The sequence below is a fragment of the Ziziphus jujuba genome, chromosome 3 (genome assembly GCF_031755915.1).
Source record: "Ziziphus jujuba cultivar Dongzao chromosome 3, ASM3175591v1".
In the NCBI taxonomy this organism is placed as follows: domain Eukaryota; kingdom Viridiplantae; phylum Streptophyta; class Magnoliopsida; order Rosales; family Rhamnaceae; genus Ziziphus; species Ziziphus jujuba.
The window spans coordinates 19393889-19411949 of record NC_083381.1 but is presented as its reverse complement, the minus strand read 5'-3'; the positions used below and the strand labels follow the sequence as shown (position 1 = coordinate 19411949).

At 33.0% G+C, this 18061-nt stretch overlaps 1 protein-coding gene across 1 annotated transcript; it reads right to left on the bottom strand.

Annotated features, from left to right (window-relative positions):
- Positions 1–213: 213 nt before the first annotated feature.
- Positions 214–3267, bottom strand: LOC132803136 (probable leucine-rich repeat receptor-like protein kinase At1g35710). Its single transcript, XM_060815390.1, has 3 exons — positions 2688–3267; positions 1110–2381; positions 214–584 (listed from the first exon to the last, which is right to left on the bottom strand). Exons 1-3 carry the CDS (start codon positions 3265–3267, stop codon positions 214–216), a joined length of 2223 nt encoding a protein of 740 aa, XP_060671373.1.
- Positions 3268–18061: the final 14794 nt, after the last annotated feature.

The following is an 18061-nucleotide window of genomic DNA, read 5'->3' as shown; positions in this document are numbered from 1 at the left end:
TTATCCAAAATCAAAGAAATGCAAGAAGCCAGATAAATAAAGTCTCTTTACTCATTAAGACGTTACACTGCCAAGTCTTGGAATATCCAAGCTTAGGCTAACTTAAATATCAAGTAAAGGAAAACAACTCAGTGACGAAATGAAGAAAGACAGAGTGAAAGAAAATGCACACAGACATGTAGACAATCAAAAACAAGGAGAAACTGCAGCAATTTAGGATGTCCATGTTGGGGAATCAAACAGCTGCTTTATTGTAACCATATGAAAAGGCACTGATAATGATTGTAATGGAGTCGACAGCTTCTGAGATACTTGCTTCATAGTTGGTCGTGACTGTGGACTTTGTCGCACGCAAGCAAATGCTATTTCTGCAATGGAGACCACTTGGTCTGCTATTTGCCGCTTTGGAGGTGAGAGACGTTGGTCAAGTACATCCTTAAGCAGAGCATCAACAGCATGTAATGGTGATGATAACAGAGATGATATGAGGTCTCCGGGATGCTCTCCCATGATAGATTCTAATGCAACAACTCCGAAGCTGTAGACATCAATCTTCTCATTTACTTCCATTGTATAAGCAAGCTCTTCAAAGAAATATGAATTGCAGTTAATATTTTCCAATGATAAGATACTTTGCATGTGCGAAATGAAAAAATGTTTGTAACATTTTGGTCATGGTAGTCCGTAAAATAAATTGTATACAACTTCTTCTAAACATGCAAGTAGAGACCTAGAAAGTGCATATACAGAATATAGTCAAACCATTAGTTTAACCTCTCTATTATCTAGTAATATACATAAAGGACTATTTGTAGTAAATCTGTTTTTGAAGTTGTATGAAAAAGAAAAATAGGTAAAAACTACAATTAATGTGATCTAGTTTGAAATCCTTTTGCTAAGCATGTAAACCAGCTGTCTTATGTTTTTGCTAGGAACTTCTCAGTTCTTGTTTTGACCCAAAAAGAGGGGGGGGGGGGGGGGGGAAGCTAGAATATCTATTGATCAAATGATATTTTTTTGTCGAAATGAAAAAACATGACATTTCCTGGTTACCAAAAAGATAAAAATGAATTGTGGATTTAAATTTTGATGGAACTTTAATGGAATACCTAGCTGGGCTGAGTAACCTAAGGTTCCTGCAAATGGAGTCCAATTTGATGAGTCTGGATCTAAAGTTGTAGCAGAACCAAAGTCAGAAATGTGAGCTTCACATTCATTGTCCAACAGAACATTCTTACTAGATATGTCTCTGTGGACTATAGCTGGAAAACATTCATGGTGCAGATAGGATATCGCGTTTGCCAAACCTTTGACAATATTCACTCTCTTGAACCATTCCAACTCCATTGCCTTTTCATTGTCACTCAATATCTTTACCAAACTTCCCAGTTTCATGAACTCATACACCAAAAATGAGTATCTTGTATGCACACAAAATCCAAAAAGCTTGATGATGTTTCGATGGCGCACTTTTGGCAAAATACTTGTCTCACTTTTGAAAGCTTGTTGATGGTCTATTCCATCATTCTCATGGAACTTTTTCATAGCAACAATTTGACCAGTTGATAGTAGGGTTTTATATACACTTCCATTCCCTCCAACTCCAATGCAATATTTGGAATCAAAATTCTCTGTTGCTTCTACTATTTCTTCATGAACTTTTTTCCCATCGTGATTCCATGCTGCAAAGAAAGCTTCAGTTTTGGTTTCTCTTGGTTCATCCGTATTCCTCACTCTTTTTTGGCAAACAAAAAGAATCCCACCAATGATAAACAATAAAAATAGAATGCTGGAGATAGATACTATCACTGCAATTACAGCTTGATTTCTATTTTCATCTTTAGATGTGGGGCAAGGCTTCAAACTAGGGTTATTGCCGCACAATCCTTTATTACCTTCCAAGGCTTCGATTGGAGCTTCAGTGAAAGCTTTGATGTGGGGCAGAGGACCTTCTAACTGATTGTAGGATATATCAACAGTTGTCAAGCTTAACAATTCATTAGACATGAATGGTATTAAGCCTGATAGATTGTTGTGTGAGAGGTTAAATGTTTCTAGCTTATCCAAATGACCAAGCTCCGAAGGCAACTCTCCTAAAAGCAAATTCTTACTTAGATCAAGATCTTCAAGGGAGAGCAGATTCCCAATTTGGAAGGGAATAATTCCACTAAATTTGTTATTCCTCAAGTTTAAATGCAGTAGTTTTGAACATTGTTCCAAATGCATGGGAATTGGTCCAATCAATTGGTTGGCTGCAAGGTCAAGTGTTTCAAGGTCTGACATCATTCCAATTTCCACAGGAACATTGCTAGAAAGGGAATTATTGTTGAGCTTGAGTATGTACAACATTTTCAGCTGTCCCAATTCCTTAGGAATTTTACCTACAAGAAGGTTGGAAGAGAGGTCAAGTTTTCACAATCGAGTAGCCTTCCCAAGTTCAGGGGGTAGCCTACTGAAAATTTTATTGTTAGAGATGTTCAACATCGTGAGTTTTGGACACTGTCCCCAGTTTTCGGAAAGTTCTCCAAAAAACTTATTGGTGCTCAAGTCCATATAACCCAGGTTTGGGTATCTTCCGAATTATGTAGATATATTTCCTCTCAGTTGATTTCCTGCAACTGAAAGGACGACTAATGAACTGCAGTTTCTTATGCTTTTTGGAATGGAACCACTAAATTTGTTATCACCCGCTGTAAACCATGTAAGCTTTCCACCAAGACAAATATTATTTGGAATGGACCCAACTAATTTGTTTCCACCAAGTTCCAAAGAAGATAACCTACTTAAGTTTCCAATGGACACAGGAATTGAGCCAGTTAGTTGGTTATCAAACAAATAAAGGCCAATGAGTGATTTAAGCAGTCCAATCTCATTGGGGATGGACCCAACTATTTTGTTCTCATCAAAATCTAAATCAGTTAACTTGCTCAAGTTTCCAATGGACACAGGAATTGAACCTGTGAGTTGGTTAGCATCCAAATAAAGGGTAGTGAGTGATTTAAGCTGCCCAATCTCATTGCGGATGGACCCAACTACTTTATTTTCACTAAGTTCCAAAACAGTTAACTTGCTCAGGTTTCCAATGGACACAGGAATTGAACCTGAAAGATTGTTACTATAAGCATACATCACTTCAAGAGACACCAACATGCCTATTTGAGGTGGTATAGAGCCATTCAAATAATTTTCAGCCAAAGCAAGGAAGCGTAAACTTGTCAAAAGGCATATTTGGGAAGGAATGTTTCCAGAGAGATGATTGGACCCCATATCAAGGAAGGTAAGTGTGTAAAGGTTGCCAATGTGCATGGGGATACTTCCATAGAGGGAGTTGTTATAAAAGTCAAGAGTAAGTAAGCTGGGAAAGGAGGAGAAGTTGAAGTTGTGAAGTGTACCTTTCAAATTACTGCTTTCGAGGGTAATATTGATGACACTTCCAAATAGACCTGGCAATTTGGATCATGACACGGCGACACGACTCGAAAACGACACGGAATAAATGGGTTTGGGTTTATTATAAATGGGTTCAGGTCATAATCGGGTCAACCCGTTTAACACGATTATTAATCGTGTCATTTTCGGGTTGACCTGTTTAACTCGAAATTGACCCGTTACGACCCATTTATTAAACGTGTCAGTTTCAGCCCGACACGATTATATACCTATTACAACCCATTTAAATTTAATTTTAAATTAATATTTTATCACTAATATAATATTTAATAACTAAAAAATATTATAAAAATAATTTTCTATTACTAATTTTTTAAAAACAAAAAATACATCTTTAATAAAACAAAAACATAAAAAAAAATAAATAAAAAAAAATTTCGGGTTAATAGGTTAATTTTCGGGTTAACGGGTTAATAGGTTAGTTTTCGGGTTAATAGGTCAATTTCAGGTTAACGGGTTAATAGGTCAACACGACCCGTTAAAATAATCGTGTTAAACGGGTCGTGTCGTGTTGACCTGTTTATAAACAGGTCGGGTTAGTGTTTTAGGTACCTGACACGATTAATAAATGGGTCGTGTTCGGGTTAGGCATTTTTGACACGATTATTAAACGGGTTGACACGAACATGACCCACCAACCCGAATTGCCAGGTATACTTCCAAAGTCATTACAAGTGATCCCAACCCAAGTACAGGGGATATTATTATAGAGATGATGAGAAGTTGAATGAGTAGAATTGAAATTCCAAGAGCGGAGAAGAGAATGAGTAGTTGGATTCATATCAAGGCTGTCCTTCCATTTCACAAGAGCCACTGCCCCTCCACTTGTTGCTAAACAAGTACTAGAAGAACAAAGAAACAGTAGAATGATGATAAACAACAAAAATTGATCAAGTGACCGTACAACAAGGTTTGGACGCCAGGGTGCCATGGATTCAATAATTTTTTAACTTTGATAATCTAATTAAGCAAGGCTTAGATGCCTTGACTTTCTTTCCAATATATATAGGGAGAGAGTATTTTATTTATTTAAAGGAAAAAAAGAAGAAGAAGGTAAAATTACAATAACATGCTCCCAGTTTAAAACTTTTGCAATATTGCCATTGTATTTTTGTGTTTTTTTTTTTTTTTTCTTTCTTTCTTTCTTTCTTCCTTTCTCCCTTTCTTTTTTTTGGTGGTGAAACTTACCTTTAGTTGCATTTTTATTGCAATTAATCTTTTTTTCATTTCAAAATGGATAATTAAAGTAAAAACTGTCTGGTAAGAAGACAAAAACACCCTCTTAAGTGAAACTCACAATTCCACATTAACAAATAATATTAACATATTGAAACAAAAAACTTATAATAAAAAAACAAATAAATTAAATATTAGCAAATTGAAACCAATAAACTTATAATCAATTGCCGAACAGACTCCTAACAAAAAAACTGTCGAATAGGCAAACACCATTGCAGAGTGATGGATTTTTTTATTTTTATTTTTGGAAGATGGAAAATAACTATTTCATTAACTTTAAAAACAAATTAATCCGTGATTAATAATTTAGCTCTGAAGTTTTAGAGAACAACAATTGTTAAGAGCAAATTTGATCCCAGTCCGCCACCACCATCTTCTATCTGCTATGCAACACAGTGCAAAGATGTGATGAGATGGAATGGGAGTAGTTGCAGAAGCCCCAGTAAACACTGCGAGAATTCAAAGTCGAAGTGCACACATGTGGCAACAAGTGCACATGTGCATACGAATATGTCTGAAAGAAGTATGAGTGAAAGAATTCAAAGTCGTTACATGTGGCAAAAATTCAAAGTTGGAGTTTGATAGATTCTTCAGTGCACCAAAAATTCAAAGTTGTTACATGTGGCAACAAGGGCACATGTGCATACCAACATTACATAGATTATGAGTCTGAAAGAAGCATTGGTAAATGCGTACAAGAGAATTTTTGGTTGTTTTATTTGGGTTTTCCTAATTTTTAAATGAATGATTTTCTTTTATTAACAAGGGTGTTTTTGTCTTCTTATTTTTGAATTTTGAGTTTTTACAACCTATTTTAAGGTTTAAAAAAAAAAAAAGGGAAAAAGATAAATTGCAAGCAAGTTTGTGCAAAAAAATGAAAAATGAATGCACAAAATGAAGATTGAATAGTGATCCTAAAAAAGTTTTAAACTATATGGTACATTGTTATAGTTATCCTTTTAATAATTGTTTCTATTTCTTTTTTTAATTCAAAGGTTAGCTGCATTTGTTCGGTATTTTTTTTTTAAAAGAAAGTATTTATATTTTAAACTATATATAAAATATTTTAATATTTTGTTATTTTTATTTAAATTTTTCATTATATATTTAACTTTTTAAAAATTTTTTTATTTGTTCACATTTTACCTTTTATACATTTTTTTTGGGGGTTATATTAGGTTTTTTATTTTTTATATCTCCATTTACTTTATTGTTTTAACTGGACATTTGTGGAGACACATTAATTTTATATGTACTCAGTTTTTAATAATGCTAGCTATTCTTCAATGCTTGTAATTGATATTCCGCTCGAGTCAATTAACCCTTTTTATACATTGAGATGTATATATTAAATTATAAGAGCATATTTTGAATGTAATAAAAATGCCTTAAAAACAAAGTAGAAATTAAAATTAATTAATATGGTTTTGTAATACCTATGAATTTATGGTCTATGAATCAAGTGTTTTTCTTTTCTTTTTTTAATTTTATTTTACTGTAAAAGTTATAACGTCTATCAAAATTAGCTTTATTTTATAAACAAACTGAAATAGAAACCCGCTTGGTGCTTTTTTCTTTTCTTTTTATTTAGTTTGAAAAAAAAATGAGAAGCCTAATTATTGTTTGAAGCAAGCCAATTATAAATCATAAATGTGAAGAAACTATACTGATAAAACCAGTGTCTACATTTATTCGATGTTTGCTGAATATAAAGGTAAAAGTCTATATCATGTTGCTATCTATTTTTGCCCATCGTATTCGCCAAGTCAATTAACACAAAATGATAATAAAGAGTTTCTTTGACTTTTTTTTCATTTTGAGTGGACTTCAGTTTCATCTTGACCTCTGAATATGCCCTACATCTTAAGTCTTCTACATTTGAATATGCACAATTCGTTTTCTCTTAACGTATTCAACATGGTTTATAAAAAATGAATTTATTGGTTTATTTGATTCTTCCTTTTGAGTGACTTTCTGCTTCCAGATTACCTCTTTTTTTAGCCCAAGTAGTTCTTGACCAACCAAGCTAAATATCTCCTTTCCGACCAAGAACTTAATTTCTTTTTTGGTTTTTCATTTATTATTCAAGGATATAAAGACATTAATTAGACATATTTCTCAAAATTAAGTTTTATGATTTCTTTGAATTTTCCTCAACCTCTTCTCCATATTCGGTGTGTCTGCCAAGTAGAGTTTGTAATTTTGTGTGTGTACATTAACTAATGAATTTCATGATTTCTTTGAATTTACCTTCTGAATGGCTTTCATTTTTCCAAACTTAAAGACCTCTAACTTAATTACTAATCTCTTAAAGACCTCTAACTTAATTACTAATCTCTTTTCCATATTAAGTGTGCCTATTAGTAAAGTAAAGTTTGTAAATGACAAAAAGAATGTGTTTTTATTGTGCGTCTGTGTATAGAAGAAAACTAGTAGAGAAATTATGAGATCCCACATTGGTTGAAAAGGGGAATGAACCATGCCTTAAAAGAGGGTATGGATACCTTTCCCTTGCGATGCGTTTTGACAAAACCGTGCGGGTTGGGCCCAAAACAGACAATATCGCATGCGGATGGACTAGGCTGTTACAGATGGTATCAGAGCCAGTACCCGGATAGGTGTGCCAGCGAGGACGCTGGGCCCTAAGGGGGGAGGATTGTGAGATCCCACATTGGTTGGAAAGGGGAACGAAGCATGCCTTAAAAGAGGGTGTGGATAACTTTCCCTTGCGACGTGTTTTGACAAAACCTTGCGGGCTGGACCCAAAACGGACAATATCGCATGCGGGTGGACTAGGTTATTACAGAAATGCTCCACTTTTTTTTTTTTTTCCCCTGTTTTTGTGTGTATCAGTGTTAGAATTGACTACCATGTAAGCCAAATGCTTTGTTTTTACCCTGTTTTGACAAAAGAAAAAGACTCTGCTTTATTTTTTTTCCTTTTTTTTTTTTTACTATTATTTGTACATTAATACATGAATCAAAAGATTGGGAAGTCCTTTTAACTCCATTGATAAACATGTTACAATAAGAGAGTGATCTATTAAGTACTATAATGACCTGCTTTACTACACCATGACTTTGCTTCTAATGTACCTCTTATTTTGAAGTCTTTTCTTTTTTTCAGTAACATTCCTAAATAAGAAAATAAAATAAAATGAAGGATTAGATTAAAAGTTAAAAAATACATTCATCTCCAAGGAAGAAATTTTGTGTACATTGTGGGTAAATTTTAAAATATAGAACCAAACTAGATTATTTTAAATTTAGTCCAAATATATTGAACTAATATAAGTTTAATTAACACAATACAATTGGACTAAATCAAATCTATGTTCTAAGTTCATCTTATGTGTTTCAAGCAATAGTATACATAAGAGATAGAGAGGATGAAACATGCTTAACAAAAGAGAAAACAAATTTTCTTTTATTTACTTGTGAATTTGTCAGGACCTGATGAAGATTTCTCACTGGAACTCTAGACAAGCCCTCATTCTAGAGAAACCCTACCGGACCCTCCAATGGAAAATCTGGTAACTTCTGTCCCAAGGGTTGGACTTACTACAAACTTTTCTGCACTGAAAATACACTTCTATATACACGACTTTATTCCTTCCACCTTACTACAATTTATTTCTACAAGGTTCAGCACTTCAAAATTTAATAGGGAACCAGTGCTGTAACAGCCCAGACTATCCGCATGCGATATTGTCCTCTTTGGGCCTGGGAAATCCCCTTACAACCCAGCCCTCAAGATTTTAAAAGACCTCATAAGAGAAATGTATTAACACCCATTTATAATGTCAGGACCCAGTCCACCCGCATCAAGATATTGTCCGCTTTGGGCCCAGCCCGCACGGTTTTGCTCTGCGACCCCGTTACACTCTGGGTCCATAAAACGCGTCTTGAAGGGAGAGGTATCCACAGCCTTATAAAGACCGCTTCGTGCCCCTCTCCAATCGATGTGGGATGTTACAATCCTCCCCCCTTAGGGCCCAGCGTCCTCGCTGGCACACCGATCCGGGTCTGGCTCTGATACCATTGTCAGGACCCAGTCCACCCGCATCAAGATATTGTCCGCTTTGGGCCCAACCCGTACGGTTTTGCTCTGCGACCCCGTTATATTGTGGGTCCACAAAATGCATCTTGAAGGGAGAGGTATCCACAGCCTTATAAAGACCGCTTCGTGCCCCTTTCCAACCGATGTGGGATGTTACATATAAGGAGTGTTTCGTTTCCCTTTCCAACCGATGTGAGACTTCACAATCCTCCCCCCTGGGGGCCCAACATCTTCGCTGGTACACCAATCCGGGTACTGGCTCTGATACCATTTGTAACAGCCCAGGCCACTCGCATGCGATATTGTCCTCTTTGGGCTTGGGGAATCCTCTTACAACCCAGTCCTCAAGGTTTTAAAAGGCCTCACAAGGGAAAGGTATCCACACCCACTTATAAGGAGTGTTTCGTTCCTCTTTCCAATCGATGTGGGACTTCACAAGTGCACTATTATATAAATGCATTCAACATAGTATACAGAGCATCAAAGGTTTACAAATAATTATGGAATTTAATACAACAAAATATAAGAAGAAATAGTACAAGGTAGGAAGGAAAGGAAGAAAGGAGTCCTTGGAATTCAGCAGCAACTAAAACGTCGAGCTCACTTCGGTCGATCACATCTACTAACTTGGGTCTAGAGGAACGAATTTAAAAACATGAGATGCTAATCATCTCAATGAGTAACTCAATCTACTATACAATAATAATAATAATAAGATTAATATAACGATAAAATAAACCTGATCAATTAATAATAAATAGATAAATAAATAATAATTAGCTGGAAAATAATGCCTCACTCAAAACCCTCACCATTACACTCAATTGGAAAAGTTCACATTTTTAGAACAATTTTACAAAACCCAATAATTGTATACCCAAAAAACCAATAAAGTAATTAAACAATAAAACAAATAAAATACAATTAATTTTAGAATCTAAAATTAACAGTTCGAGATTAATAATAACAAATAATTTAGCCAAGCCAACATTTAATTCAACATATGATAACGATATTTATTAATCAAGCCAAGGGAATAATCAAGGAATATTAGTAAATAAAATGCAAATAATATACAACAAATCAATTTAGTAATAAAGGGGTTTAACGTAAAACAAAATTGATTTCAATAAATAATTTATAAAAATTTTGCTCAATGATTTAATAAAATAATACGAGATGCCATAGAAAATATTTTTGATAAATCTTAAATTTATGTAAGCCTTGAAAGCATGGTAAAATTATATTTTTGGACACAATTTAAATAAATAATAAATAACAAAATCACAATTAAATACTTTTAGTTTCAAAAATAATTTTGAAAACATTTAATTTTGATAATTGGGTCGAGAAAATAACTTGACGCACACATTATATACCAGTGATGCTCGAAGGTGGACAGCATCCCAAAGCACCGTTTGACGGAAAAGTTATAGAGAGAAACCTGCATTCAGGTTGCCCTAGCATCCTAGCAGCGCCAATGCTACAAACCTCAATCCCAGCTATGGAGGGGGACAGCTATGACTAATATTAAACTTGCCTGCCCTCGGTCAGATGGCAACCATAGGAGAGTGTAAACCTGGGCACTTATCACACTCCATCCATGCACTAATCACATCCACAACTACAAAATACTGGTACTGCGTAATACGTCTTAAAAACCAAATATTTATATATATATATATACACCATTTTCAAATACCAAATCTTATCATTACCACTGAATTTTTATTTATCTCCACATCCATAAATTCACGTTAAAATCTATTATAATTTCGTTGATGCAAATACACCAAAATCCCGGTGGCATAAAATCAATCCATAATCATAAATCCAACGGTATATATATATTTATATCCAACATTTTCCAATACCATAAAATAATTTTCCCATCATTGTTCCAATGCGTAATAAATTTAAATTAATATTTTCTTCAAATCCTCCAAATTAAATACAATTGAAATCGCATTGAAATTCGTATAAAAATCCACATTTGCATAAATTCATATAAATATATTTTATCAAACATAAATAATCCGCAATTAATTCCAACCATAATTTAATAAAAATTAATTTCACAATGTTTTAAAATCAAAAATATGATCTCCAAGCACATATATTTATATTATCCCAAATTTGGCAATTATAATTCCAAATAGGCATTTATCAAATACTAAGCACATAAACATAAAGTTTCCACATATTCAACCAACACCAAATATATATATATATATATATATTTTATATATATATTTATATATATATATATATTTATATATATGTGTGTATATATATATATATATTTTCACAACTCGAAATACAATTTGGCAGCAATATATCTCAATTCATCATAAAATTGGCACTATAAATTTGAATAGAAATTCTTTTAAATAGCAAACATCAATAATGTATTTTTCAAAAATTCAATTATCACAAAATATATTTAATTTAATGCCCAAAAATAAATTTAAAAGTGAGTCACTTACCTCTAGCACGCAATTCAATCAAGATCCTCCACAGGATCGATTTTACAATTCATACGTGCTCTTAAAATATCAATATTATACAAGATCAAATTAACTAATATTTTATTCGGATAAATAATACATGTTAACTGGAGTAGCTAACACAAACGGTATAAAAAATTTGCAAATAATATATCAAAATGAAGCTTACAACACGAGGATTAAGAATCTAGTCTTACCTTTCGGAGATCGGACCCATGGTGGCTGAAATCTCACCAAAAAGCTCTCAGAATTCAAGTCCTTGAATCTCATAAACCATCTAGAGTTGAAGGAAACCGACCTTAGATTTAGATTCAGGGAGGTCGAATTAGTGGGAAAATGTGGGTGGTGTGACCTGAAACTCGCCGAAATCACAATTGCCAGCGAGCTGCCATACCTACTGGCAACCACCACCGCCAGCGGCGCATCTGGTGGCCACTGGCCATGATTTTTGGTGAGGAGGTAGATCGGAGGATGGATGTTCTAATGGGACCGACGATGACAAAAATGGGTGGCTGGTTTGGGAGAAATCACCGGAAAACGTGATTGGTGCTGTCGACAAAAAAACCTTGATCCCAACGCGTGGGCAGTGGATTTTGGATGGCTGGCCGGAAACAGAATTTGCTACAAGGTGGTTAGGCATGTGTGGCTTAGAAATGACTGGATGACAGTTAACGGTGGTGGCCGGTAGTGGTAGTTTGTCTCACCTCTCTCTCTCTTCTCTCTCTCCCTGCTCACACACTCATCCACCTAATAAGAAGCCCACCCATGGGTGCCATTGTGTACTCATGGGATTGGCTAACAAATTGATATGTGGTACATACTGTTCACATATTTAAAAATAATATTAAAATAATACAGTATTTGGAAAAATTTATATGTCTATAACTTTTCAACGAAATGTCCAAATTAGTCATGCCACTAGTCTATAAACTCATATGGACCAGTACTTCACAACCATGCTTGAGTCAAAGGTAAATTTTACAAGAATAAAAAGTCAACTCTGGCACCCTAAAACAATTCGGACCTCAACTTGTTTTGCTCATAACTTTCAAACCATAGCTCCGTTTTTTACGTGCTACTAGTCTATGGATTCGTTTCGATGCATACTTTGAAATGGTGCCTTGGTCAACCTAGAATTCTTGCCGAGTTAAAAAGTTAAAGTTTGACACCTCTTGGTCAATGACGGTCAAACCTGATCAATTTCAACCAACTTGAAAAAATTCCGATGTACTTTGGGACAGGGTGTTATAGAATTAATACTTGAGACAGAGACATTTTGTTTAGCTTTATGTATCTTCTATATTAGATAATATTCTAAAGAGAATTCTGAGAGCCATTTTCATTTTAAGCAAGGAAGGCTTCATTACCAGAAAATTGACAGTCAATGAAACAATTTGTTTTAGCTTTCCTTTTCTAGAAAATCATTGTAATATATTTTAGAGTTCTACTTAAAAGGGTTGGAAAAGAAACTAATAATTTTGATATTAAAAAAAAAAAAAAGATTCTCTGTCCTTTTACATGTCCTTGTCCTTCTTGTTCTTGGACAGTTCGCCCTTGGTTGTAATAACACTTGCAGTGACAGAGGAAGAAGGATCCAACAAAATGTTGATGATGATAATGATGATGATGGTAACTAAGAAAATGAGACTAGCCTTCCAATTCAATTGGTTTTGAGTAAAAGAACAGTCTTTGATTATTATGATTATGGTTTTTGTATTAGGTAGACACATTTAAGTACTCTGTTACAAAGTTTGTATCTATCACTTTTTAGTCATGGAATGAATTATTTTGACGTCTTTAAGGAGTTTGTATATAATGCTTGTTATTTTTCGACCACTTATTGATCTTTAACATGCGTTTGAACTTGTGAATTACATATTCTAAGGAACTGCTTGACCAGGGATTGCAACATTGGACGATATAAGTAGTTAAACCTAACCTAGCCGCAAATATATACACTGTTTTTGAATAATGCTATCAACATTTTTATTTCTAGGCAAGGTTTGAGCAAGGTTTATGATTAATTATTTGCAATAGGATAAGAGTGTATACATCATTGCAGCGTATATTCACACAAACTAGTGTCAACCATGTTAGATATCGTGGAATTGGCTGCAAATTTTGTTTTGGTTCCAATTATTGATGACAAATTAGAGAGTGTTATATTGAAATTGTTTAATCGGAAAGGACACATATGAAGAGGCTGCTTTAGTGTAATCATATGAAGATGCTGTGATAATGGTGGCGATGAAGTTGATAGCTTCTCAATAACTTGCTTCATAGCTGGTCAAAGACTTTGGATTTGGATTGATACATGCAAATGCTAGCCTTGCAGTAGAGACCACTCGGTATGCTATTTGCCTTCTTGGAGGTGAAAGACGTTGATCTAATACATCCACAAGCAGAATTTGATCATCCTTGTAAAAAAGGTACTTTTTAATGTATCTTTGGATAGAATTATTTGACTTGATTTGACATTAGGAGTATTTTGTATGTTGATGTTGCATTATTCTTCACTTAGTCATACCATGTCCAAATGATTGAATTGATGGGTTTGCCTCATTTAAGTTACAAAGATAAATTACTTGTAAATTAATGCTTAAAACATAGCTACCAGTTGAAATTTGTATAGATCCTATTTTTAAAAATACACTTGAGGGAAATTATGACATTAATAAAAACTATGATTCATGTTTAGTAGAAATATACTTTTACATTTGAATAAAAAAAAAAAAAAAAAACCTTGTCTCTTTGTTTGGGAAATTATGACATCCCATTTCATATTTTAATGGATAAATTTTATTTAGATCCCCTCCATTCTTCCATAATTAAACTTATGATTTTTAATTATAAAAAATTAATAGATAAAAATTGATAGATGAGTTATGAGTATAATTTTTTTATAAACATGAATTTAATTCTAATTAAGACAAAACTGAAAGGATGTAATAAAATATTCCCTATTTTTTAATTTGCATTTGATTACAGTTGAGATTATAAATAATTGCAAGGCCATCGTACATTGTTTAGATATACATATTAAATTGTATATATGAGCAGACAATATGTAAAACTACCCCAAAAACAAATTAAGTAGAAATTCAAATATGTTTGTATGAATTTATTGTCTTTGAGTCATGTCGTTTTCTTATTTTGCTAATGACCAAGACACCTATATATTGTTTATGGAAATGAATTTACAAATTCTGTTTTTTTCTTTTGACAATTGACTAATGGCTTTCTATTTGTGCACTTCCCCATATCAAAGTCGTCATAATAATTGCTTTCGTTTTTTTCTCTGTCTTTTAATTCATTGCCAAGGACCACGACTTTAGAGATATACGTAGGTGATGAAAATAAATGTCTCTGTCATTTTAGAGAAAATCAATAATATTGATTAAGATGTTCCCCTCGTGACAATCCAGTAGAGAAATATCCACTATTTCTTAGAAAGCCTAAATTTGAATCCTCGGATCATAAACACTGTTATTAACATCCGTTATAAACAAATTGCTTTGCAACCATAAAATACATTAATTAAAAAAATTAATAATAAAATAATTAAGTCATATACTATGATACCTTTCTCCTCTAGTACTAACAGGCAGGACATATCCAGAGGACATGGTTTTGTGAAGAATTTAATAAGTTCAAGGACATGTTTTTTAAGTCCGAAAGTCTTCCACGTATGGACCTCTGAATATGCCCTACATCTTAAGTCTTTAAGTCTTCCACATATATATCAAAGTTTTTCTTAAGTCTTTAATCTTCCACAAATCAAGTGGTTTTAAAAAAAATAATAATAAATAAGGTGTTTTTGTTAACGTGTTTAGATTCTATTTTTTTTCTCCTCATTGTACGTAGCTTGTTTACTTCAATGGTTTATGAATGTTGATTGATGATAGTTAGATATCATATTAACTATAAATACAAGGAAAAAATAAATAAATAAAACATGAAACATAACTTAAAATGGTCTTGATTTTTGGTTTTTATTTTTATTTTTTTTGTTCATTCACATTGTAGTTAATTAATATATCTAACAAACAGGACCCAAGTAACCGCTTTCCAACCGAGACAATGATCATTTCCGTTAATGTATTTAACATGGTTTTATGAAAGTGAATCTGTATGTGCCTTTGATTTTTTTTTTTTTTTTTTTTTTTGTGACTTTATGCCTCTAATCGACCTGTAGGTATATTTCCCAACCTTTTCGGCTCATCCCGGCCCATATCAAGTGTTCTATACGAATCAATCAAAATATGATCTGCTTTCCGACCAAGGCCTTGATTTCCTTTTCTTTTTTCCTTTTATTTTTAGTTGAAGGATAATAGAAGACACAAATTAGACATATTTGTCAAAATTAATAAATTTCTCAATTCCGCTGTATATTCTTTTCTGAATGGCTTTTGTGCTTCTTAAGTACCTCTAACTTAATTTGCTCAAGCTCTTCTCTATATAAAGTTTGTCTATTACAATTTAGAGTTTGTAATACACTAAAAGAATGTGTTTTTGTTTGTCTATAGAATTAAATAAAGCACTTTTTCTAGCTACTTTTCATAATTTTCAAATCTTAGTACTAGTGGAGAAATTTCTTATGCTTATCTAGTTAAATCGTCCCTGTTAGATTAGATTTGCTAGGCAGTGTAAATGCTCTGTTTTGTCCTGTTTTCACAAAAGAAAAAGTCTCCCCCCTTTTTAAACCCCCACCCCTCTTTCTTTTCTTTATAATATTAAAACATGTTACGATAAGAGATTGATCTATTAAGTATTGACAATGAACAATAAGGTTGATTGTCAATATTTCATTCATTGCCGAGTGGAGAGTATAAGCATGTTTTTATTCCCCTTTCTTCACGCATGGCAGTTTTTCCAAAATGATAGTGGTCTTCCACTAGTCCACTTTGCTTTGCCACGAAATTCCTTGTTTCTCTAGCATCCACTGCAGTGGGCCCCATTCAAATGTACGTAACATTTGGTTCATTTGCTTTGTCTTTGTGCATTCTTCGTCCTGTCAGCAAGTAATTATTGAAAATTTTGGTAGGAAATCTTAATGTTTAGCATTCAGATGTTTTCATGATATTTGAGTGACCACACGCAATGGCAGATTGTGTTTTTGCACCATTAGATGCACTATTTGACCCGATCAAAATTGCAGTATTCATGCCATGCCAGAATTCTTCAATCAAAATTCAACGCACTATTGGTTCAGTACTCAAGCTCTATTCCATTAAATTCTTTATCACTAATGAATAAATTAATTAATTAATAAACAACCAGCTATGACTAATGAAACATGAGACACTAATAAAGGCAACACCATGATAAAGTAGTTGTTGATTATTCTTCCTCAGATTTGAGAAGAAATTTCCTTGCATCTTCCCCTTGTAAAGTTTATTCAAAATGGGAAAAGAGTTTGCTTCGCACATAGGCACAAATTAGTTGCCTTTCAATACCGACATGTCTTTTCCCTTTTTGACCTGCAAAGACTAACAAGTCTAATACACTAGTCATTGTTTTTGACAATAAAATTTTCATTGGTTTTTTCTTCATTTTTTCTTCTTTTTTTCTTCGTTTTCCCTTTTTGACCTGCAAATACTAGACTAACAAGTCTAATACACTAATCATTGTTTTTTAAAATAAAATTTTTGCTGGTTTTTTTTCTTCGTTTTTCGTTTTTCCTTTTTGACATTAACAAGTCTTTGCAGACTTGTTCACCTGCAAAGACTAACAACTCTAATACACTAGTCTTGAGACCTCTCTAATGAGCTATCTCTTTCCCAACTTCTTAATTCCACTTAGAAATAAATTAAACATTAACAAATCGAAACCTCAAAAACTTATAATCAATTGCCGAATAGGATCCTAACAAAAAAAACTGCCGAGCAGCCAAACACCACTGCAGAGTGACGGATTTTTCTTATTTTTGGATGATGGAAAACAACTATTTCATTAACTTTAAAAAAACAAATTAATACCTGATTAATAAGTCAGCTTTGAAGTTTTAGAGAACAACAATTGATAATTTCTTAATTAAATTGAGAATATATTATTCCTGTATATTTTGAACTAACAAATGTTCATTGTGAGAAAATTATTGGTTAGTTTTAAGTAAGATTGAAATAAAAATTGTTAAATGCACTGGTTAAAATCCTTAACAAGTTTACTTACTTTCACTTGTTTTAATAAAATTGCTCCGATCGACCGACTTATATATATTTGACACAATATATTGCAATAAATGGCCGACATACGTCAAGAAATGAAAGTTTCACATAATAGGAATTAGATGAATATGAAAATTATTTAAAAAATTAATTGCTATGTTTAGATACAAATATGTGGTTATATTAGACAAATATGATATTTTCATAGAAATTTTGTCAATGGTCTGCTGTAAAGCAATTGGTTATTTCTACGTATATATAAATATATGTCCACAAGCATAACAATAGATAATATAAATTTTCTTATAATTACTTGTAAATTAATACTTGAAACAGAGATATTTATATATCCATTATATTATTTATTACTCTGCAAAGAATTCTGATAGTTCCACAAAATCAATATGTTTATATTTATCTAGTTTTGTAGTTCTGGTTAACAATGGAATCAACTGGTTAAACAAGAATTCCATCAATCCCTCTCTGAGCTATGGCCTTCAAGTATGGGGTTGGAGGGAGATAATAAAAATATTGTGGTTCATGTGTTGATATATATTTTGACTTAAAAATATCTTATCTATTTTTATGGGAAATTATGACATTTATATTCGATGAATTTATAATTTGTAGCTCTATAAA